This window comes from Terrapene carolina, unplaced genomic scaffold, assembly GCF_002925995.2.
Source record: "Terrapene carolina triunguis isolate 2854851 unplaced genomic scaffold, T_m_triunguis-2.0 Scaffold42, whole genome shotgun sequence".
Taxonomy (NCBI): domain Eukaryota; kingdom Metazoa; phylum Chordata; order Testudines; family Emydidae; genus Terrapene; species Terrapene triunguis.
The window spans coordinates 12,127,885-12,151,899 of record NW_020664393.1 but is presented as its reverse complement, the minus strand read 5'-3'; the positions used below and the strand labels follow the sequence as shown (position 1 = coordinate 12,151,899).

Here is a 24,015-nt window from a genome sequence, read left to right as displayed (position 1 = left end):
CAGAAGTGAAGAAGAATTATATAGCCAACTGAAACTGCAGGGGGAATTCAGACACTGTGGACAAACTGTAAGCATCAAAACTAGAATATAGCCAGAACACTTCTACTAGCGTGAAAAGTGATATTAGATCCTTAAGGATTACAAGTGGTTAGGACCTTGGTTTTATGTCATTCAAAAAATGAAGCTCCTCTATGGCACAGTATTCTCCATTACTATACTGGGAACTAGCTTAGAAGGAAAAGCGTGGTTTTGAATGAATCTGGAGTCCTCCTCCTGAAGCACCTGAGTTTTCCTTAGGTGCTTCTCAATGAAATACTGACTAGCCTGACTAGGCTAACTTTCTAATCGCACAAAACTGAACACCCTAGCCCTGCCCTGCCCCTTCTCTGAGGCGTCTCTGAATCTAGAAAGAACACAGTGTGCATAAATGCAGGTGGAGGAGGGAGGAAATAAGAAGCAGGCTGTTGATGGCTTCAACTTGCATCTGTATTGTTCCATGTGTGGCATTCACACAAACTGATGCAGGACTCCTGTTTCACAATCTGCTGTCCCATCATCCACATTAGCAACGTCTACCAGACTCCACTCTGAAGTGGCCCCCACCAGCTCAGCAGATCTACCCTTTTAAGACTCTGGACTATCTGCCTCACATCTCCACATCATTCTGTGTTCCCCATACAATCAGATCCTAATCTCCCCCACAAAACCATTCTGTAAGTATCCCTATCCCTTCCACTTCTGCATCCACTTGACTGTCTCCCACCCATACCACCACTACACACAGAGAACTCCAGGTCAGATTTATTCACCTTCTCCCTCAGCACCTGTTGAGAAAACTTTGCATTCCATTTATCACATGTGCTGCTCTCCTGGCCAAGATTATTCAGGGATTCTGGCTCAAAGCAGCAATTTGTCCTTAAAAATTAATGTTGAGTTATAACTTGAAATGTAAGTTTTCATATTATGTACCATCATTAGAAAAATGCTTCAGAAGTAAGGGGCATCAGTAAATATTGACCTCAGGTAAGGAACGTTTTGTATAATCTAGACAGTTTACACATTAGTCAAATAATAACTGTATTGTATCTATATCTACCTATGTAATCTATTTTGTATTCAAGAAACCTCTCTACAAAGGAGACTTACGTTGGAGCTTGACACTGCTGGACAGAAAACTTGCCAAATTAGATCCACTAATTAAATCATTTAAACATGAAAATCCAGTATTAGAATTCATTTCTTTATAAAGTTCTCCTATGATTACTCACTACACTGAATTAGCATTTGTGCATGCAAATCCACAACCTGGTTTCTCTCAGTAGCCTTAATAAGCACAAAAACAAACTCATACAAGAAAAGACTTTCCGTATTTTCCATTTTCAAAATGCACTTGAGAAGGTTGCTTAAGAAAGATTCAGGGTGAAGGCCTAGATGGAGAATATAGAACTAATGAAGAACTAAACTTGGAGTTAAAGCAACTTGTTATTTGACTATTTTCACTTGTGAACATAGCAGTCGCAACTGCTTATAAGGAACTCAAATTAAAAATGCTGCCAAGTGCTATGGAATTTGCTATGTGGTTATGTGAGTATTATGATCCTGCGTAAGTCAGATGGTATTTATGAAATGGCAAATCCTTTGTTCTCTACAATATTTTGGTTGGTGAACATATACTCAAAACAGTGTTGAAGCAAAGGGGGAGCTACATGGTTAGAACAGCTCACAATGGTTTGCATACCAGCTGGAGCAAGGAAAGATAACAATAATGGTCAACTACATCTTTCCCAATCTCTTCTAAAGAAGGTAAACATCACATAGAAACAGCTGATAGCTATTCCATCAATGACTAAGCAATTCAGCTGATGATAGATTGCCGATAGGAAGATGTGCATAACATGTCACTGTGATCACTAAAAAACAATATTAAAACCATAAAGAGAAATATATAAAGCAATTTGACCATCTGGGCTTTTAATTTAGGGATATGGTTAGCAATTTTGATTAGGCCCTCTTAATAATATGACTTTTTAATTGTTACTGAAATGTAAAGTCTAAGTTATCTACCAACAGATGTTTTCATATTTTGAGAAATGTTGTGAACCATTTGCATGTGCCTTTCTTTCCTAGGACTGAGTCTGTATTAGCCTGATTGTCAGACATGCTGAGTATTCTGGACTCTAATTATAAACAATGGAAACTTAGTTACATGACTTTTTCATTTTACACTCACCTAGGGTTCATGATAAGACGACGGAAGAAGTAAGTCCAGGTGATGTAATCCATCGCATCCTGCTTGGAAGTAATAGTTCCAGCAGCAATTTCAGCATTCAAGTGATCAGAGAGTACTTCCAACAAACTAAAGGACACAATGGAAAAAGGCATCTGTTAACTTTACAAAGGACAAAAATTGTATTTTGTGGAGTCGAACATAACCAACACACACAGCCCTTGTCTATAAAAAGCAAAAACACCTTTTTAAAAAGAGTTTAAAATTTTTAATCTAAAAATATTTTTTTCCCCACGGGGGTGGGGTGGGAAATGTTCTTGTAATGTCACAATCATCATTACAGGTTAGAGCAACCATCTCATGCTAATAGGATGCAACTTGTGCATGCTAAAGGGCTGTAACTCAATTAGCTGACAATTAAATCCAAAACGCAGTACTCTTAGGACATGTTTGGAATGGGATGGAATTGTAGCCATCTGGAATCATTTATGGATACTGCATGTTTACCTTGTTGTTGGGATGTTTACTGTATGAATATATTGGTTTAGTTTAATAGCGGGCGGTAAGGAAAAACAAGCAGACATGGAAATAATGGCTTAAGATAAGCAATCCCTGAAGCAAACACTTGAGGATTGTTAAGAGACAATGCCCAAATGTTAAGGTTTGAAGATTTTACTTTCTCTGGAGCCAACCTGCAAAACTAGTTTTGGCCTGAAGGGGCAAAGCCCAGGAATGCAGCAGAACAAAAGAACGTTGGCAGTTTAAGAGTACTGCATTTTGGATTTAATTGTCAACTAATTGAGTTAGAGCCCTTTAGGATCTCTCTCTCTCTCAAGCGAGGGAGGAGTTGTTTGGGGTAGCCAGCCAGAAACACAGGCACCTGGTTCCGGGGTCTGAAGAAGTTAGGCCTGCCTATGTTACCATCGGGGGATAGTAAACCTTTAGGTGAGACGATGTTTGTAATCTGTTTACTGCTTTAAAATTCTTTTCCTCTAAATAATTTGCTCCTACTGTTAAAATAAACAATACTTTGGTTTTTATAAAGGCTGTTTTGTAACTGTACATCACTGACTATAGACTCCCAAAGGGAAGAACCATAGATGTCTGAACTCAGTTGGACCTGCTGGATAAACATGGTTGATACACTGGGTATGTCTACACTGCACACTAAGCCCGAGCTCTCACTTAGGTTGAACCCAGGTCCCCCTTCTGTACACACACAAAAATCAGTCTGAGTTAGGTCAGCAAGTACTCAGGACCCAGATCCTAGGACCCTGCTAAGGGGATGGATCAGAGACAGAGTCCCGCTGTCACTTGGGCTTAAGCCCTGTTATTTTGCATGTGAATGCAGGTCAAGCTGCAGGCCCAAGTCAGAAGGTCTGCATAGTACAACATGGACATATTAGCACAACTGTGAAACCCAGGCCCAGCAACTGTAAACGCAGGTGTACAGTGCAGTCTGGATGCTCAACCATGGGCTTAGAAACACCAAGTCCACACACCTGCATTCCACAGGCCCAGGTTTACAATGCAGTGTAGACACTCCTACTGAGTACTGTAGCATAGGGCCCGATCTAAGATAGGGAGTGCTGGCTTGGAATTCCAACTTAGGAGAGGTCAAGACAAAGCCTGACACCTGAGGAGGGGTGCTTAGAGAGACCAGACAGGGGACAGAAGTGCAGCTATTCCTGTAATTGTGCCATGGAAATATCAATTTATTTTTAAAATGTTTACTGAAAATGTAACGGTAAATGCAACCAAAAGGGAATAACATATAATACAACCTTTTGGTATACAAAAGGAGGGAAGGAGTTCCAAAGCTAAGGAACCTTCAGAAAAAACACATGCCAATGGCAACCTCTCTTTAAAACCAGAGAGCCTCTAGCTCAAAAGCCTTTGATGATCATAACCAGAGACCAAGATGTGTCTCAACTAATCAGAGATTTATAAGATTAAGGTCAACATCTAAGTCTTTGTCTCGAAATTTATCAGCATATTATCTATTTATATTAAATAACCTAATGAAGAACATTTTAATAATATTTCAATGAAAAAATTAGGATGATCATTTGTGTATTTGATAAAGAGAATGTTTCTATTTTTAGAGATACTACTTAGGAATCAGATAGAAAGGCTGCCTGGTTTATTGCCAAAATAATATGGTCTGGGTAAAAAATTTGCATTTTAATACCCTGGTTTTTGTCTAGAATTACATCATACTGAAGACTTCCTTCAGTTTCTTTTTGTTTCTACTGATAATATACTTTTCTATGCATTTTTCCTAGTGTGCCAAACACTGAGCATAAGTATTTGAAACAAAGCACATTTGCAGGTAACATCTGATTGGTTAAAGGTTTATAAACCCTAGTTGTTCCTTAAGAAAAAAAGGCTACATGATTGTCTGTGATAGAGGGGATTATACTAGCTACCGTTATATGTACTTGCATTGAATTGACTAACAAATGATAGATCATGGATTAACTAGTGAGGTTAGGAGAGAATCCAAAATATTTCTTTGTTTTCCTATTTTTCAAAAATCTTGCAGCTCCCACTTTGAAAGAAGTATTAGCAATTGTTTACAAGATACATTTCCCTTTGAGCTTGATATCTCTATATCTTTTAACAGGTCTAGATACTATGAAAATCCCATGTGAAAAGTACTTAAGCTTTATCTGATTTTTTTCTCCCTACTAAGTACTTTTGTGACCAAATTTTCTGTTGGAGTTGTCGGGAGCATAAATAATTATTCTACATTCGCTTTCAAAACAGCCTGAGAAAGCACCCAGAAGTGCTTTCATCTGAAAAAGCACCCAGACGCAGAGTAAAATTTATCTAGGGATGCACTAAACACATGGAAGGACTACTGTCTTTAGAGGTCTCAATATTTTGGTGCATCTATGTCCCACTTCACTTTCATCTACTTCACATTCGCTGTATGCACTTTTATCTGTTTTCTTTCCTGTCAAACTTTACCTTGATTCTACAGGAAAAGGTTCATAAAGAAACTTTTTGTAGAAGTCTTTCTTAATATCATGGACTAAAATCACAGCTTTGCCTTGGTCATCAAACTGTGGTCTACCAGCACGTCCCATCATCTGAAGTACATCTACAAAACAGATAATAAATACATTTATTTCGATACAATTTACAGCATAGGATATATTGTTTCTCTATAACCTCATTTACCCTTCCTTGTTTGTTACTCCCACTGGCTAAATCTTGTCTAAAATCAGACTGAAAATTCTTTGTGGCAGGGACTATGTGTTTCTAAGTGTTTGCACTGCACCAACCACAATGCAACCCCAAACCTTATTGGGGCCTCAAATACAAATAATAATTACACATGAAAAACTATGGTAAAGAATAACGAGGAGTCCTTGTCACAACTAGCTCCCCCTATGATAAGAATTTAAGCAGGTACAGTAACATTCAAATGAAAAGACCCAAATACCTCCTTAAAATCCACTTCTATTGTGATGTCTATAAAACACACTGTTGGATACAGATTGGGCTGGCGCCCAGTTGTGACTACTATGAGCATTAAGGTTACCAAATTATACAAACACATCTGTCTTTGTTGTTACCTGGTCCCCCACCCTCTATGTCTGTTTATCCATTTGTTTGTGTTGCCTTACTAGCTAAGATTGCGAGTTCTCAAGAGCAAGCACTGATTTTGTTTTACTAGTGGTATTACACCACACCCAATAGAGCCTTGAGCTTAGTTTGGGGCCTTTAGCTTCTACCTCAATATGAAAAATATAAATGAAACCAGAAAATAGTTTTCAAGCATGAATTACTGTTTACCTTTTAACTTTTTTATATTTTCTGTTCTGTATTCTCTATGAGCTATATAAACAACAACAATAATCTTTATGCAGTTTGTTCATTGTTAAATTAAGACTGATGTTCAACTATAAAATGAAATGGATCCCCAAATGGTATTTATAAATAGATGCCTACAAGGGAGAATGATGAAATATTTCCTGCTATTTGATAGTGCATTAAAATAGTGTACGATAATGCATATGAAATGGATTTACCAAAAGGCGTCAGGAAATGTTTTTTGCCAATATCCACTGTATAGCTAGCCAAACCCAACATTTTCTTTACTGACTATACACTGCTTGGATTGTTCTTAACTACTGGATTAAACTATTGAAATGTCAAAAGCAATCCAACTGGCTGAGTGAGCGTCTTGTATCAGAGATTGGCCCACCCCAAAACCTCAGATTTGTACTCTCTCCAACCATGCTTAAATTCAGATGTGAACTTAGGAACTTAGGCTCTGCTATTATTTTCAAACTATTGGCCTATGTGCAAGTAATTGAAGGACCTCATTCTGCCCTGACTTGTACACTAGGCACGAAATTCAGCCCTAGAACAGGCAGGTAACTTTAATGGAAATGAATCAGTTTATACCACATATGAATTTGTTCTACGCTCCTATTAGATTTTAAACAGAAGTTAAACAGGCATACCTAAGGGCAGAACTGAAAGTGAGACACGGGGTTGGTCTACACTACAAAGTTTTACTGGCATAACTATAGTGGCTGGCTAAGAGTGTGGACTCAGCTGACATAGCTGCTGGTGTAGATGCAACTATGCAGACATCAGAGTGCTTTTGTTAGCATACATAATGTAACTGATGGAGGTGGTGTTGCTATGCTGGTAGAAAAAACCTCCTTCTGATAGAATACGCTCAATCTCCTTAGGGGGCTCTGCAGGCAAAGCTATGCCAGCAAAGGCTCTGTGGATATGTCTACAATGCAAAGAAAAAACCCACTGCACCAAGTCTCAGAGGAAAAGATCAACTGACTTGGGCTCACAGGGCGTGGGCTGTGGGGCTAAAAATAGTAGTGCCGCCGTTCAGGCTTGGGCAGGAGCCAATGCTCTGAAAGCCTGCAAGGGAAGAGGGTCTTAGAGTCCAGGCTCCAAACTGACCCCGAATATCTACACTGTCATTTTTAGCCCTGCAGCCCAAGCCCCGTGAGCCCGAGTCAATTGACCTGGGCTCTAAGACTCAGTGATGCAGGTTTTTCTTTGCAGTGTAGACAAACCCTGTATTGCAGACAAGACCAGGGACATATGATAATTTGCATTAAGTGCAAAAAGAACACACTGCTCATCAAACTGCTGATCGGCAAAACTAAAATCCCTTTTCCTCACAACTTTCAAATACCCTGAACACTATTTTATAGAAAGTTAAAACAACAACAAAAAATACCTTTTCAAACCAGACCATGTGAAAGCATTATTAGATCTATTTAAAACTAGCCTTTTCCCATACCATAATTTTCGGTGAAATTACAGACAGCAAAATTAAATCTACAAAAATAGGGGGAAAATGCTACTGTACAGAATGTGGCATTTCCCTTGAAAGCTTATTCAAGGATCAACAGACCCACAATACCCAAAGCCTATTTTTAGAATCCACACACAATACACTTAAGTGTGCAGCTATACTCTGAAAGGCAAGTCTATAAAAAAAGCATAGTGGGGCTCTGTGTTTATTGTGCCTCACTGATTCCATATTGATTTTGTTCAATTTATTTATTTACTTTTAAAAAAGGGTTTTCTAACTTTCAGTCCTGCAGACTCAGCCAGGGATCTGAAAGTCAAATTGGGTTCTTTCCTGCTCATTCTTCATGACCAGTATTAAAGACAAGTATCACTATTCTTACAACTGAGGAGGGGCTAGATGTGTCCTTATCCAGAGACAGTACTATCGTTAGAGCAGCCAAAGAACGATACAAAGGACTCTCAAAAGTGTTAAGCATGCTGCGATGGCTATACTCCCAGGTCATGCCAGAACTCGGAAGCAAGAGACTTGGCCTGGAAATTGATCCAAAGTTTCCTGCATAAGAGTGTAGAGCATTCACACTAAATTAAGCTCTATGATGGACTAGTTGGATGGGCATCCTCTATAAGGTATTGAGTTCCAACTGTGTTCTATCAAAGGGACACTGGTTGGTTAAAAGCAATCAATCTCTAACTATGTTACAAATAACATTCAGATTATTCCTAGGAACACACTTTTTCTGGCCACGCTTCAGACAGTTTAAAATCAAACTATCTTTCTTTAGTGTAACAGATAAAATGGGCCAGGAAACCTGTAATAATTTTAGCTAGTCTTGGCTCTCCAAGCTTAGTACCATTCAAATTAATATTCTCCCTTGTCTGAACTTTTCAAAGTTGTTCCTGTCTTACTTCTCTGGAGTTTTCTAAAATGGTTGCAACACAGTTTATCAAAATTTGGGTGGACTGGAGGCAGACATGAAATAAAATTAGAATTTCTATATCACAACTGAAGTTAAAATATAGTTTATTCAGCTTTCACTATTTATGCTTTTCTTTACTTTTTAGCTTCACTCAGTTTGGCCAATAAAATTATATTAGTTTTCTTACAGTCAAGATTAGTCAATTGGAATTTCAGAGTCTCATCCATTAAGAGTGCTGCAATGTTTCGACTGCAAACACTGTAGAGGAATGTATAGTTGTTTAAAAACCTTTTTCTAGTGGATAATAACAACATAAACTCATGGAAACAATTTACTTTTCACATGTTTTTTTAAGAACTTATTTTATATAATTTATTTGCGGGCCAAATTTGATTTTACAGCGTTCCTTCAAAATGTACTGTACATGTTCAAACTGTCTTTTGCTTTTAGTTTTTTTTTTTTTTAATGGCCTCTTAGGATGATACCAACTCAGTAGTTTTGCAAGAGAAAGGTTTCCAAAAAAGGAAAAACTAATATATGAAAAATATTGAATAGTTCTCTCATGAGTCACATTTATACAACAAAAATACAACAAATAATCTATCCCAACATGTGTCTATTATAGACTTTTAAAGGTTCAGTTCCTAAAATTATAAATTATTCAAGTTCATATTTGCATATACTTGAAATGCATTTCAGCAACTAGGTATTTGTAAGATTAACGTGAATACCTGTAATGGGATAATCCACATAACGCCTTGTTTTTCCATCATAAAATTCTGTTCCCTTAACAATTACTAAATGAGCTGGAAAATTTACACCCCAGGCTAATGTGCTTGTGGCAATAAGAACCTAAAACAGAAAGAAAAATTAATGTAACAAAGAGACAATTTTTAAAACTGCATATAAATCTCATTTTGGTATTACTAAAAACAAAAATTAACCTGGATTTTGCAATTCACAAATAGTTCTTCCACAGTTTTTCTGTCTCTTTCATGTAGCCCAGCATGGTGCATGCCTATTCCAAATGCAAGAGTCAGCTTCAGATTAGAATCTCTTACTGTCACTATAACATCGTTCATCTGCAACAGAGGATGGTTACATGATTTAGAACAGTACTAAATATTCTTCTGAGAAGTTTTTAACATTTTAGTGCTCTTGTTATTAATAAGTTATCTGTTTTCTATCTGCAAACACAATGTGCTATTCATTGTCTATATTCACAGAGACACACAGTTCCTGCCCTGAACAGTTTACCATTTAAAAAAAACAAGCAACACATGAAGGACGGGGGAGAGAAATAATTAAAGTTAATAGAGTTTTATAGCCATTTTATTAATATAATATATACATTATCTAATTTTAAAAACAAAATGAATTAATAGTAAGCTCAGGAGCAACCTAGCATGGGGCATTTTGAATGCTGAAAGTATCCTGGTCTGCCTGGTATGTGCCCTGTCTGCCTGGCACAGTTTTCAATTATAAGTGCCAGTATCAGAAAGACAACTGTTCAAGCTCTGTACTGAGGGGTGCTGCTTACTTCTTCTTCCAGAGCATTAATTATGATGAAAATAAAACTGGGTCTAACCCAGATTCGAAGTAACCCATTTAGACATGTTCCCTCAACTCAATAAATTATTTACACCATTTATTTAGCTATATTAGCCATTTTCAATTCTAATTCGTATGTTCCTATCCAATCCAATTCAACTAATATTTCAAATATGATTTTGTAGTTTATAGTACCAAATCCTACAGTAAATCCATGCACACTGCAACTACTACTTTTGTTTTATTCAACGATTTTGCAATTTTAGCAAAAAAAAAAGGATCAGGTTTCTCTGGACAGATTTATTGTGTACAAATTCATGCTGCTTACTGCTCATGAGTCCATGCTAGATTGTGAACCCCTTACTTGCCTAGATGACTAATTACATACATGAATGATCCCAATTACTTCATTGGGATTACTCCTATGAGTAACAGCTCATCAATATAAGAAAAGGCTTCACATTCTGGTCCAAATGCTTATTGATTTGTCTCTAAATATTTGTTCCATTATTTTATTGCTAATGCTATTTATTGTTTAGTGTTGTTTTAATACAATTACAGCCAGTGGCTTTTAAACCTAGTCACTAGTCAATGGTTTCTTGATGACACCGTAAGTACCATCAACAATATTATACCACAAATCATGGTAATATTGTTAATTGTAAACACTAAATGGCACAGCCAGTTAGTGTCTAGCTCTACAAACAAACAAAACAAAAGGATCAGTGAAACAATACAATACAAGATTGAGAAAATTAATAAAAAATATCTACATAATTTAAAATACTGAGGTGAAATTTTGACAGTAGCAGCCGTCCATTAGTTACATTAATAATCACTGCTGCAAAGCCTTTCAAATGTTCTGTTTCTGATGCTCAGAACATTAATTTTGTTGAAAACTGTTTTCTGGGATTTATCTTTATTATATTCTTAAGGCAAATAAAAATGATTTGGATATCTAGCAAACACATAAAATGTAGTTCCACAGACTCCTCCTAATGTGATAGAAACCACATCACTTTAAAAAAAATAAGTTTTACAAAGGCCTGAGAATAAAAATACACTTTATAGAATATTGATATATTTTACCTACTTAGGCAATCTAGTTTGGGAAGCAGAGCAAAGCATTTCAAATAATTTTAAAGGAGTTTTGGTTGAAGTGTTAGTTACTTTAGCAATGATGGAAGTACTAGAGAATCCAAAATGTACTAAAATATCGTTAACATTTTGGTTCCTAGTACCAATTATCTCATGACAACTGTGTGCTTTGGACTGATTTATTTTCTTTTATTAGTCTAATGACATATATTTCATAGTTAATATGAACATTATATTATGATACCAGGTTAATACAGAATGTGGGCATCTTTTTCTTCCATGAAGAACAGGGATTAAATTGGCGGATTATAATGTCTACACCCAATCAGAATATTTCTTCAGCAATAACAGTTTTACAATGTTAGTTATTTTCAGCTGAGAACCTATGCTATTCCTTTTGGTCATGTACTTCCCAGCATAAAATAGTCCAAATTCACACCGCTGGGAATTTATTCAGAGGAGTTGTTCTTGCTTTTTGCAATCTGCGGTGGTTATTTTTTTCTTCTCCTGACTTGTATTACAGCAGTGTCTTGTGGTGATGTTAGTTATACCTGCAAAGCAGTGTAATTTACCACAGGAAAACTGAAGAACCCTTAGCAGGAGAGCTGGCACACGCACTACTATCCTGTCATTCTAGCAGCAGGGAATCCTAGTCACTTCTAGCTGACCCCCTTACTTTTACATAAATCAATACAATAAACAAAACTATTTCTACCCATAGGCACAATTAAGGGCTTAAAATTCTGATGACAATTTATTTTAAAGCAGAACTCCTTTCCCTATGCCTATTTATTACATAAGTATTAAATATCTCTACATAATAAGATAAATATTAGGTAAATTTAATAGTTTTTACTCAGTCAGAAAAAATACACTAACACTAACATGACATACTGTGAGATGCATCAAAGTTTCTACATCATTCTACATTTTACTATATATTTGAACATAAATGTAATCATCCTTCTTAAAAAGTTTAAAAAGTAATACATTTCTTCTTAAACTCTGATATAGAAAAAGGAACATTTTAAATACAGCAACATGGCTATATTGAAATTAGGGTATGCGCATATATACACACATTAACATATGTTAATATTAAACTAATTTAGGGCTCAAACCTGCCCCAATTGAAGTCAAGGGGAATTTTTCTCTGGATTCCAATGAGAGCAGAATTGGGCTCATGCTGGGTAACCTGGGCTAACTTGCATAGATTTTTAAAATATGAACAAAACCCTCCCATTCTTCCCCATACTGTAGCTTGATTAAGAAGCTAGCTGTTAATAAACACCTCTGAAATCTGAACTGGAGTCTGTAATCATTGCAAAATATTAATTACCAAAAAAAAAAAAGAAAGATTATAAATGGCAGAAATAAACTTTTCTCTAAACTCGCTAGATTTTTTTGAAACTAATAAGTAGTCATTTTCTCTGTGCCTGCACATATGTAAACTGTTGAACCATTTACTTTAAGTTAATAGAACTGTTTTTTATATTTTAAAATTTATTATACTTAAAAAGCTTTTGTAGAAAGATAGGATTCCATTTAAGTAGATACATTACTCTGTGCCTGAAATACATTCCAGTCAGAGTATAATTCAGCAAGTTGATGACAATGCTGGCTCCAAAAGAAAGGAGGAGACCAGATTGGACAAGAATGAGCTAACAGATTGTGCAGCCCAATTCTGTCCCTTTGAGTGTGATATATTGTTTCAAGATGCTAAAAACCCATACTTTCTCAAAGCATATCTGTTGTGCTGGTTTTCCCATTTTCACAGAATCCTCATTATTAGTACTCTGTACTCTTTTCAAAGCACGTCAGACTCAGACCATATGCCACTGAATAATGCTTATCAATTGTCTAAAATGACCAATAAAAGAAAGATGTGCCAAACAAAAGAATCGTGAAAGTTATGAAGTCTTTTACAAAAATAATTACATATTTCACATCTGCTACAGATGTTAAATGAAATAAAAACATCTCCTTGTTATACCTAAATGTTAATTTTTTATGACACACTTTTGTGTCATAAAAACAACATCTTGTAGAAGGAAGTTAAACTTCAGTAACGAAAGAAACATTTAGAGATCATTCTTGATAATTGCTAAAGACACACAATCAAGTTCTCTTATTATTATTTTGGACCAGGTATTCATATGTGCTGGTATTCCAAAACAGAAACAACCCCCCCCCTCCCCAAAAAAAATCCCCCAACAAAACTCCTCCCCCTCACACCAAAAATCCCAGACAAGATTAACCAGGGAAAGTGCTTTTACCACAATTGAGATACCTTAATAAAATTACACATTTAGCACTAAAATATTTAAAAGGCAGCGATATGCTTGTCCAAGATTTCTCTACCCATTTTATAGCATAACATTACTTCAAAACAATAACACAGGAGGTTTTTTGTCATCCTCTGCAGCATGAGGCATGGGTCACTTGCAGGTTTAAATTAGTGTAAATGGTGGATTCTTTGTAACTTGGAGTCCTTAAACCTTGATTTGAGGGCTTCAATAACTCAGCCAGAGGTTAGGGGTCTGTCACAGGAGTGGGTGGATGAGGTTCTGGGGCTTGCAATGTGCAGGAGGTCAGACTAGATGATTATGATGGTCCCTTCTGACCTTAAAATCTATGAGTCTATGAGGATAGATTTTTTGATTTAAGGGTGAGAGGTAGAAAAGCCAAATGGCCTTTTATCTCTCCTATTTTTTTTCCATATTATATTATATATATATTGTCCCCCCCCAAATATACATACACATAATTATCTCACACATGCAATATACATACAATTATCTCTCTCACACACAGTTTCTCTCTTTAGGAATACAGAGGTCATTATGGGTCTGATCGAATTCCCATTGAAATCCATAGGAGGAGTCTTTCTACTGACCTAAGTGGGAGTTGGATGTGGCCCTGTATGAATATTATTAAAGATCATGACTTACAGAAGGTATGTTTGTGTTTGGGAACTTAGTTGTATCTAGAGGTTTAATAATGAATAATCTTAACAAAATGCAAGACATTAAAATGTGGTTGTAGTTCAAATGGTGTACATTGGTAGTTGGTTTGTTCCCCATTATGTTTAAATATGAGAAGAAATTCAAAAGTCTGGCAAGGGGAGGGGGGCAGGATTAAATCCTAGAAAATATTAAATTCACTTTCTTTTGCTGGGTAAGTACTATCTAATTATATCGTAGCTCAATAATAATATGTGCCACTTTCTTAATTAGTTTTAATTTTCTATTTTGTCCTTAAGACAAAAAGCAATACAAACATGACAGAAAAGGAAAAAAAAAGAAGGGCTAACAAAATTAAGAGATACAAATTGATTCTAATCATTTCTGCTGTATGGAAACAGCAGCACTGCTACACCTCCACAGAGATGAGTACAATTTGGAGGAGGGGGAAAGGGTTGGTCCCTTCCCCATGCCTTCCCTCCATCCCCCAGGCACTTGCCTAACCCCACCTCCTCCTTGGGTAACAATCCATGGTGCCACCCAGTCCTACTGCTGTATATGATAAATTGGGACCTTGAGGTGGCAGCATCTCTTTCAAAATCTCAACGGTGGGTTTGCCTCCTATGCAGTTAAAAGGAGTGAATGGGCCATCAGCTTGAACAATTCACTCCTGGCTGACAGCTACAAACCAGAGCTGTTAGCTAGGCAGTGTATCATCCCATGGCTATCCAAGGAGGGCAGGGTGAGGAGGCGGCTTTGATCTCCCAGTGGGCCATTCTGGCCTACCCCCTCATCACCAACAATTAATAATACCTAGCTCTTACACAGCGTGTTGCAGCCATAGATCCGGAAAACAAATGTGTACTTCTCTCTGCCTCAGAAAGATGAAGAACCCGATCCTGACACCGCCCCCACCCCCACCTTCTCCATTCAAAAGAAGCTTGCCAGAGTGAGTGCAGCCAATTTCTGTGGACCCATTGTTAGGTGAACAGAGGGGCATCAGCTGGTAATGGAGGTGAGGCTCTCACTGCTTCCTGTCCATGGAACAGGCATGGATTCTCACTGTCTCCCTTGCATTTCAGGCAAGAGAGCCCTGCAACTGGTCAGACTGGTGTGGAGCCAGTTTAAGCAGTCTTATGGGGTTTATTGACTGGCAAATGGAGCCCAGTATTTAGCTCTGATGTAGCAGCACCAATGACATCAGTAAACAAAACTAATCCAGGAGTTTTCTGAGGGTATGTCTACACTACGAGAGTAGTTCGATTTTAGTTAAATCGAATATGTGCAATCGATATTAGAAAGTCGAACGTGTGTGTCTACACTAAGGACAGTAATTCGACTTTGTCAGTCCACACTACCAGGGAAAGCGTCGACATTGGAAGCAGTGCACTGTGGGCAGCTATCCCACAGTTCCCACAGTCCCCGCTGCCGATTGGAATTCTGGGTCGAGCCCCCAATGCCTTCTGGGTAAAAAAATGTGGCGAGGGTGCTTTTGGGTAACTGTCGTCATCCGTCAGTCACTACCGCCCTGCCTCCCTCCCTGAAAGCGCCGGCGGGAAATCAGTTCGCGCACTTTTTGATCAGTGACAGCGCGGACGCCACAGCACTGCGATCATGGATCCCGCTGCGACCATCGCTGCAGTTGTGGCCGTTCTCAACACCTCGCAGCTTATCATACACCTTTCCCACAGGCAGATGCAGAGAAATCAGGCGAGGAGGCTACGGCACCGCCGTGAGGGCCTGAAGTCGGAGAGTAGCACAGAGCTGTCAGAAACCACGAGCCCCAGCGCCCAGGACATCACGGTGGCAATGGGGCATGTGGATTTTGTTGAACGGCGATTCTGGGCCCGGGAAACAAGCACGGACTGGTGGGACCGCATAGTGCTTCAGGTCTGGGATGAATCCCAGTGGCTGCGAAACTTTCGCATGCGGAAGGGGACTTTCCTGGAACTTTGTGACTTGCTGTCCCCTGCCCTGAAGCGCAAGGACACCCGCATGCGAACAGCCCTGACTGTCCAGAAGCGAGTGGCCATAGCCCTCTGGAAGCTTGCAACGCCGGACAGCTACCGGTCAGTCGCGAACCACTTTGGCGTGGGCAAATCTACCGTGGGGGTTGTTGTCATGCAAGTAGCCAAGGCAATCGTCAAGGTACTGCTGTCAAAGGTAGTGACCCTGGGAAACGCGCAGGCCATCATAGATGGCTTTGCCGCGATGGGATTCCCAAACTGCGGTGGGGCTATCGATGGGACTCACATCCCTATCCTGGGACCGGGCCACCAGGCCAGCCAGTACATCAATAGAAAGGGCTACTTTTCAATGGTGCTGCAAGCACTGGTGGACCATCGGGGACGGTTTACAAACATCTACGTCGGATGGCCGGGCAAGGTTCATGACGCTCGCGTGTTCAGGAACTCTGGTCTGTTTAGACGGCTGCAGGAAGGTATTTACTTCCCGGACCACAAGATAACTGTTGGGGATGTGGAGATGCCTACAGTGATCCTCGGGGACCCAGCCTACCCGCTAATGCCCTGGCTCATGAAGCCCTATACTGGCGCCCTGGACACAGAAAAAGAACTGTTCAACTACCGGCTGAGCAAGTGCAGAATGGTGGTGGAGTGTGCTTTTGGCCGTCTCAAGGGGAGATGGAGAAGCTTACTCACTCGCTGTGATCTCAGTAAAACCAATATCCCCATCGTTATTGCAGCTTGCTGTGTGCTCCACAATCTGTGTGAGAGCAAGGGGGAGACCTTTATGGCGGGGTGGGAGGTTGAGGCAAATAGCCTGGCTGCTGATTACGCCCAGCCAGACAGCCGGGCGATTAGAAGAGCCCAGCGGGACGCGCTGTGCATCCGGGAGGCTTTGAAAGCCAGTTTCAAGGCTGAGCAGGGTACCCAGTGACTTTTAAGTTTGTGGACACAGAGGCAGAACTTGCCCCCGTTTCTTTACCCAGTTGCCGTCGACTATCCTCTCCACTTACATACCCCCTTCACCCCCTTCCCAAAAAATAAAATCTGTTCTGTTTTGTTAATGGACACCGTTGTCTTTATTACTGTTTTCGCGGGAATGTTTTAAACCTGGGACGCAGACTGTGGCGGGGGGCGGGTTTAGGGTTGTGATGCAAATGATGCTTCTAAACTCCAGGAATGACAGGCTCCGCGGTGGTGGACTGGTTGTTTCAACGGAGCCTGCCAGCCCTCCTGGCCGGGACTGCGTGTATGTGTCGGCTATGTGACTGTCTTGCAGGGGGAGGTGGGTTACAGATCCCCTGCTGCGCGGCTCTGTGATGCAGGGTAAGGACCGCTGCATAAGATCTGTAACTGCCCTCCCCCGCCACCAAGTCACAGAGCAACACCACCGCCCCCACCACACAAAACATGAAAACCACCTCCCAGACTGACCAGGATAACTAGTCACTGCACTGTATATGTGCCCTGCTGCTGCACCTGCCCCCTGCTAAAGGTGACTGTCCTGTCCAATGACCAAGCCCCTTCCCCCCCCTTCAGACAGACTCCCCTCCAAAAGAAGAGGATGGAAACAGAAATGAACAGAAACGTATTCTTTATTAACAACCGCACATGGAACGGGGGGGGTGAAACTTGGACGGGGTCTTGTGTGAGGCGGGTAGGAAAGGACTTTTCAAATTTTGGGGAATGAGAGCCTTCTAGTGGTAGAGCAGTCCGCAGGGGTGGAGTGAAATTTTTCACGGCCCCTTCCACCCCTCCGTGTTTGGACTTTGGGTGAGGGGGGTATGGGACTTGGTGGCGGGGCAGGGCAGTTACAGAGAGACTGCAGCGGGGCTCTCTCCTCCTGCCTCCGGTCCTGCAGAACATCCACAAGGCGGCGGAGCGTGTCCGTTTGCTCCCTCATTAGTCCAAGCAGCGTTTGAGTAGCCTGCCTGTCCTCCTGTCGCCACCTCTCCTCCCGTTCCATGTTTTCCCGGTGCATTTGGGACAAGTTCTCCCTCCACTGTGTCTGCTGGGCTGCCTGTGCTCGGGAGCATCCCATTAGTTCTGCAAACATGTCTTCCCGTGTCCTCTTCTTCCTCCTCCTAATGTGCGCTAGCCTCTGGGCAGATGTGGCTGTGGGAATTGGAAAAAGGGAGTGAATTCCTGAGACAGAGCAATGTATCTGTGAACAGAGAACATAGTCTTTCTCTGTCAACAAGACCATGCAGAGCACCTATCACACGCGCACTGAGGACTAGGTCGAATTTTCGGCCCTCGCCTACAGTGCCTGCGGTCTTGCTGTGGCGAGCTGAGGAGCAGGGCAGGACACCGGACTTTGTCTAGATGGCAAACATGGTAAGCCGTAGACTTGTGGCCGCTTAAAACTTTAAGAGTGGCACTGGCCTCCTTTCACATAGAAAGCAATGCGAGTCTCTGCTGGCAGCAATCCTGCAAGCATGAACTCTGCCCCTGTCCCACCCCCTCGCGGCTGTAAACCGCGTGGCTGTAAACCGGCGGTTGCAGTTCTATAAAGGGACGGGCAAGCAGTCCCAATACTAACTTTCCCCTACCTAATTCACAGCAGGGAGTCGTGCCAGACATCACCCTCCTGAAGGTCTCCGAGAGCCAGAAGGAGAAGATGCTCCGGGACAGCCTGCAGAAACCGGGGCCATTTGCTGCACTGCTGTGCAAGGCCATGATCCCGGAGTACCTGCTGGCGTTGTGGCAGGGAAACGTGTCCTACCACGGGGGGCCTAATAAGCTCTCCCTGCCCAGGAACCTGCTGATGAGGCTGGAAAAACACCTGCAGGAGGTGTATGAGGAGTTCTCCCCGGAGGATGTCGCCTCTATCCCCGGCTACATTGACCAGTTCTTGGCTTAGGTGCCCTTGGAGGGACAAATGACTGCAGGGTTTTGGGCACTATAATCATGAAGCGGACATTGTGCAATTTTTTGAAAATGGTTCGGACTATATATTGAGGCGCCCAAAGACAGACTAATCATGATACACTTTGCACTGATTCCCCTTTTGTTTGACTTTCCTGTTTACATGTTTTGAAGCACTTTACCCACTGTTAATATTTTCAATCTTCCTGTTTTGTTGCAAATAAATGTTTACATGTTTTAAAGCACTTTAGCTACTGTTAATATTTTAAATACGCCAGTTATGTTGTAAATAAATGTTTAGATATTTAAAACACTTACTGCTTGATCCTTCCCCTGAATCTGTGTCTGGGGTAACGGCTGGGGAGGGTTGGTAGGGGATCTCTGTCAGGGTGATGAAGAGCTCCTGGCTGTCGGGCAAATCAGCGTTGTAAGCGCTGTCTACTGCCTCGTCCTCCTCATCTCCTTCCTCCTCTTCCCCGTCCGCTGAGGAACCGGCCGCGGACAATATCCCATCCTCAGAGTCCACGGTCAGGGGTGGGGTGGTGGTGGCGGCCGCACCTAGGATGGAATGCAGTGCCTCGTAGAAACGGGATGTGTGGGGCTGGGATCCAGAGCGTCCGTTTGCCTCTTTGGTCTTCTGGTAGCCTTGTCTCAGCTCCTTGATTTTCACGCGGCACTGCGTTGCATCCCGGCTGTAGCCTCTCTCTGCCATGGCTTTAGAGATCTTCTCATAGGTCTTTGCATTCCGTCTTTTGGAGCGCAGCTCAGAAAGCACGGACTCATCTCCCCACACAGCGATGAGATCCAAGACTTCCCGATCCGTCCATGCTGGGGCCCTCTTTCTATTGGATTGCACGGCCATCTCTGCTGGAGAGCTCTGCATCGTTGCCACTGCTGACACTGCTGCTGAGCTCGCCACGGTGTCCAAACAGAAACTGCGCTTCAAACTGCCCAGACAGGAAAAGGAATTCAAATTTTCCCGGGGAGTGGCTGGTCAGAGCATCCGAGCTCGGACTGCTGTCCAGAGCGTCAACAGAGTGGTGCACTGTGGGATAGCTCCCGGAGCTATTAGCGTCGATTTCCATCCACACCTAGCCTCATTCGACATGGCCATGTCGAATTTAGCGCTACTCCTCTCGTTGGGGAGGATTACAGAAATCGATTTAAAGAGAGCTCTATGTCGAACTAAATGGCTTCCTGGTGTGGACGGGTGCAGGGTTAATTCGATATAACGGCGCTAAATTCGACATAAAAGCCTAGTGTAGACCAGGCCTGAGAGTGCTGTTGTATTTTTTTAAAGTAAATATTATACAAATAAGATTTTCTATCCAGCTGAAGGCAAAAGAAAACGACTAAAGTCTAGGGTAAATTTTGAAGATGTCAGTTGTTTACTTAAATGGGTAGTTTACATTTTCCCCACTTAATACTCTCTTGTTAAATTTCACAAGATACTTCACTTGTACCAACTGCAAATTCATTGAAAATAAAGCTATTAGATGGCAAGCAGCTACTACAGAAACAATGGTTTGCAATGCATAAATAGGCTTGGCAGAATTGTAGTATCACATGTCAAAATATACAAAGTAAATATTCTTAAATCAAACTGTAGTAAATTTTCACACAGCATTTTTCTTACTTTGCCTACTATAAATTTTGATTATTATTGATGAAATTTTTTTTGGCAGTTTGTGGGCGTGATGTGAAATTGATATTTACCAACAAAAATCTAATCCTTCCAAGCCTATGAAAAATTGACAGTCTTTCAGCCAGTGGACAACAATTTCTTTTTTTTATGTAGTCTGTTCTTATAGGTGGACTTGTGAAACACTTGAGGAAGGCTTAGCTAGGCATTTGGCAGTTCTAGCTTTGTTTAATACTCAGAAAAAAGTTATGGCAGTTTGGATAGCATTTTGCCTAATTTCACTAATCTGGGTTTGATTTCAGTCTAAATTTGAAGTTGTTAGAATTCTCAAGTAAAAAAACAACCCCCCAAAAAATTGGGTAAAAAAAAAGTGATACAAGATGGATTTGTTTTGCTCCAAGCATTAGTTTTAGACTAACCCAGCGTGTTTTTTTACCAGATCAAAACTACAGATTAATCTTGCTCAATTTCAAAAAATATATTTTGATCCAACATTATAAAAAATAAATCACAACAGAGCTTGTTTGCATTTTTGCCCTCATTTAAGAACATCACCAATGTCAAGACACTTTGCAAAACCTTCTTTGTAACATATAACACACAACTCTTGCCTTCTGTGTTCTGGTGGTGAGATGTAAAAATATAGGGCTAGCCCACAGTCATTCACAATATTTATTTACTAAAATTAAAAACAAAACATAGATAAATGGCTATTCTGTGCTCCAAGCACTTACCCCATAAAGTAATATGCAAATAAATGTCCAACAGTGAATAGAAGGATAATAAACTAGACCCAAACTCTGCCAATCTCCCGTCCACCCCTTATTTAAAAGCCAAGGAGATGGCTTTGCACAGCATGCAAAGAAATTTTGGCCCTGATAGGCCAATGGGTCAGGAGCAAGTTTCAAAGTCAAAGATACTTCTTAGATAATCCTCCAACTAGGTCCCTCTTGTTTATGAAAGATGATGTTTTAATGCAAGTGCCTACAGTGACTCCAACTGCACTCAGAGGGAGAATATAAAGGTAATCAGTACCAACCATTTAGGGCCAAAAATACATTCCACTTGTGAGTGAATTTCTTCTTTGTTCTTCTTTCTCTTATGTAAACTGCAATTAATCTCACAGCTTCCTCAAAGGGCAGGAAGCTGGCACAAATAGTGCAGGAGCACTGAGCTAAGCCTTTTGTGTTGATGTCTTGCTCACTGTCTTCTAGTGAAATGGAATTGTCATGCTGGTCTAAAATACAGTTAAGGTTGTAACACAAACCATACAAAAGTTGCAGTTCAGTGAGTTAGTCATCAGCTGCAGAAAAGCAGTATCAAAAGTAGATGTGTTTTAGATATTACTTTATTAGAAGGCAGTTAAGATTCCCATTTCCCATTATATCCAAGGAGTGAAATGTAGATGGCACCATCTATCTCGTATTTTCTGCCCAGTACCGGTAGAACCAAATTATTCCCAAATGCAGGAAAATATTTTTCTGTCCAAATTACATTTTGAGCAATTGGTGAAGATTGGCAGAACTTGATTCCAGTGATTATGGCATGAACTCCAATGTGAGGGGGCTCTCTCATTAGTCATTTACATTTACTGGAGTTTAGGATTAGCACACCTGACCTTTTGGTAATTTTTGAAATTGTTTTAGCTCATTATTATTTTATTAAATTATTATAGGTGAGGCTGGTAGAACATTCTATAAAGGTTGTCCAACACTTACCAATATAAGACCCTGTGTTCAGTTGCGTGTAACTTTGCCAAACTTAAAAAATATGGACTAAAATTTTCCATGCCAGGTGTTTGCCATGCCAGGCTGAAATTTTTTGGAATGTTTCAGCCAACAAGGTTCAGCCATCTCAAAGAATACTGTTATTAAAATATACTGTTTTGCCCATGTTAAAAAGTTCTGGCTACATTTTCCTTGAGAAGCTCTAGCACTCCTGCAGTTTGGGCAATGACTTGCAATTTGAAAGGGAGGGGCCCTTGTGTCAGGGTGGTGCCTTTCGCTGTTCCAGTGAAAATCAGCCCAGATTTGGATGTTATAAGCCTTTGAAAAAAATCTCATTTTGCACATGCTCACTAGACTGTGGGTAGGTCTACACAGCAAAAGCTGCACATGGGCTACTCCAGCTAGCTTGAATACAGCTAGGGCAACAGCAGTGAAGACAGAGCAGTGCAGGCAGTACAAGACTGGCATAGACCCTAGGCACCTATTTGGCTTGCTAGCCTATGCTGATGCCTGTGCTGCACTGTCTTCCCTGCTGCTGTTATTCATGCTAGCTAGATTCAAACTAGCTTGGGTAGTTCTAGCCCATGCACAGCTTTTGCTGAATAGACACATGCTTTGAATTCAGCAGATATAATCTCCAAAGATTTTGTCCTCACTGAGCATGCTCCATCCCTTCACAGCTCCTAGTGCTAAACAGACTGTGCATCTGCCATCACCACAGAACAACTAACCATGCTCCCAGCTATGCCGGGCCAGGGCAGACTCTGGCACTGGAACTGGAACTGAGAGGAGGGAGTCCATCCTGTGCTATTAGTGACCTCCCCGGTGGCACCCAAGCAGCATGGAGGAGGAAGCCACCTGACTCTGATATAAACAGGACTAGAGCCAGACTGGGGAAAGATAAAGAAGTAGACTGGGACAAGAAGCCTAGTGGAAGGGAGTGGTGGAAGAGAGAAACTGTGACTAGGAATTTGGAGAGTGGGGGAGACTTGGACTAGTTGGGCAAGAAACTGGGACTGAAAGCTGAGGTGAGAGACAGGCACTGGGAGCCACACTGAGGGAATGGTGGGTAGGGAGAATGACGGGGAACCAGTTGGCACGGGAAGGAACATTGAGATCAGATGAAGAGTTGGTGGTGGGGAGACAGGGAACTGGCTGGATAAGGAAACTCAAACAAGAAGCCAAAGAGGGAGGGGAGACAGACTGTGCGAGGAGCCTGGGTCTGGGAGTCACTGGGGAAGGAAAATGGTATGTGTGGGGGACAACTGGTGGCTGGGAGAGGAGGGGACAGCGTTTGGACAAGGAGATGGGAGGAGGGAATCAGGATTGGCTGAGCATGGAGATTGGGACTGGGGATAGAGAGGGGAGAGATGGTGATGGGGGAAGACTAGGACTGGCGAGGCAAAGAAACCAGGACTGGGATAAGAAGCCTTAGGAATGGAGACGGGATAGGCCAGGAGAGTGACACTGGGACAAGGAGTTGGGAGGAGGAGCACTGAGACAGCGACAGGTTGGTGGAATAAGACAGAAGGGGATCAAGCTCGAGTGGAACAAGCACAGGAGTCTGTGCCAACTACAGCACACACTCCTCCATAGTCTGTAAATCAGATTCCTGAATATCATCATTCCTCTGCTGTCAGCAAATATCTGAAACCCACTGGACCAGTGTATGTCTGATCCCCTCTAGTGCAGGTGCACATAGAAGGTGTCAGCCTATTATTGCTATCATTTACTCTGTTAGCTCAACTGGCCAGGGC

At 41.1% G+C, this 24,015-nt stretch overlaps 1 protein-coding gene across 1 annotated transcript in view; it reads right to left on the bottom strand.

The window, feature by feature from the left end:
• Positions 1 to 24,015, bottom strand: part of ASCC3 (activating signal cointegrator 1 complex subunit 3) — a 447,702-nt gene that overhangs the window by 79,204 nt on the left and 344,483 nt on the right. The window contains 4 exon segments of the mRNA XM_029912229.1: positions 2,231 to 2,356; positions 5,201 to 5,333; positions 9,177 to 9,297; positions 9,390 to 9,527. Of these exon segments, the coding sequence (XP_029768089.1) occupies positions 2,231 to 2,356; positions 5,201 to 5,333; positions 9,177 to 9,297; positions 9,390 to 9,527 (518 nt within the window).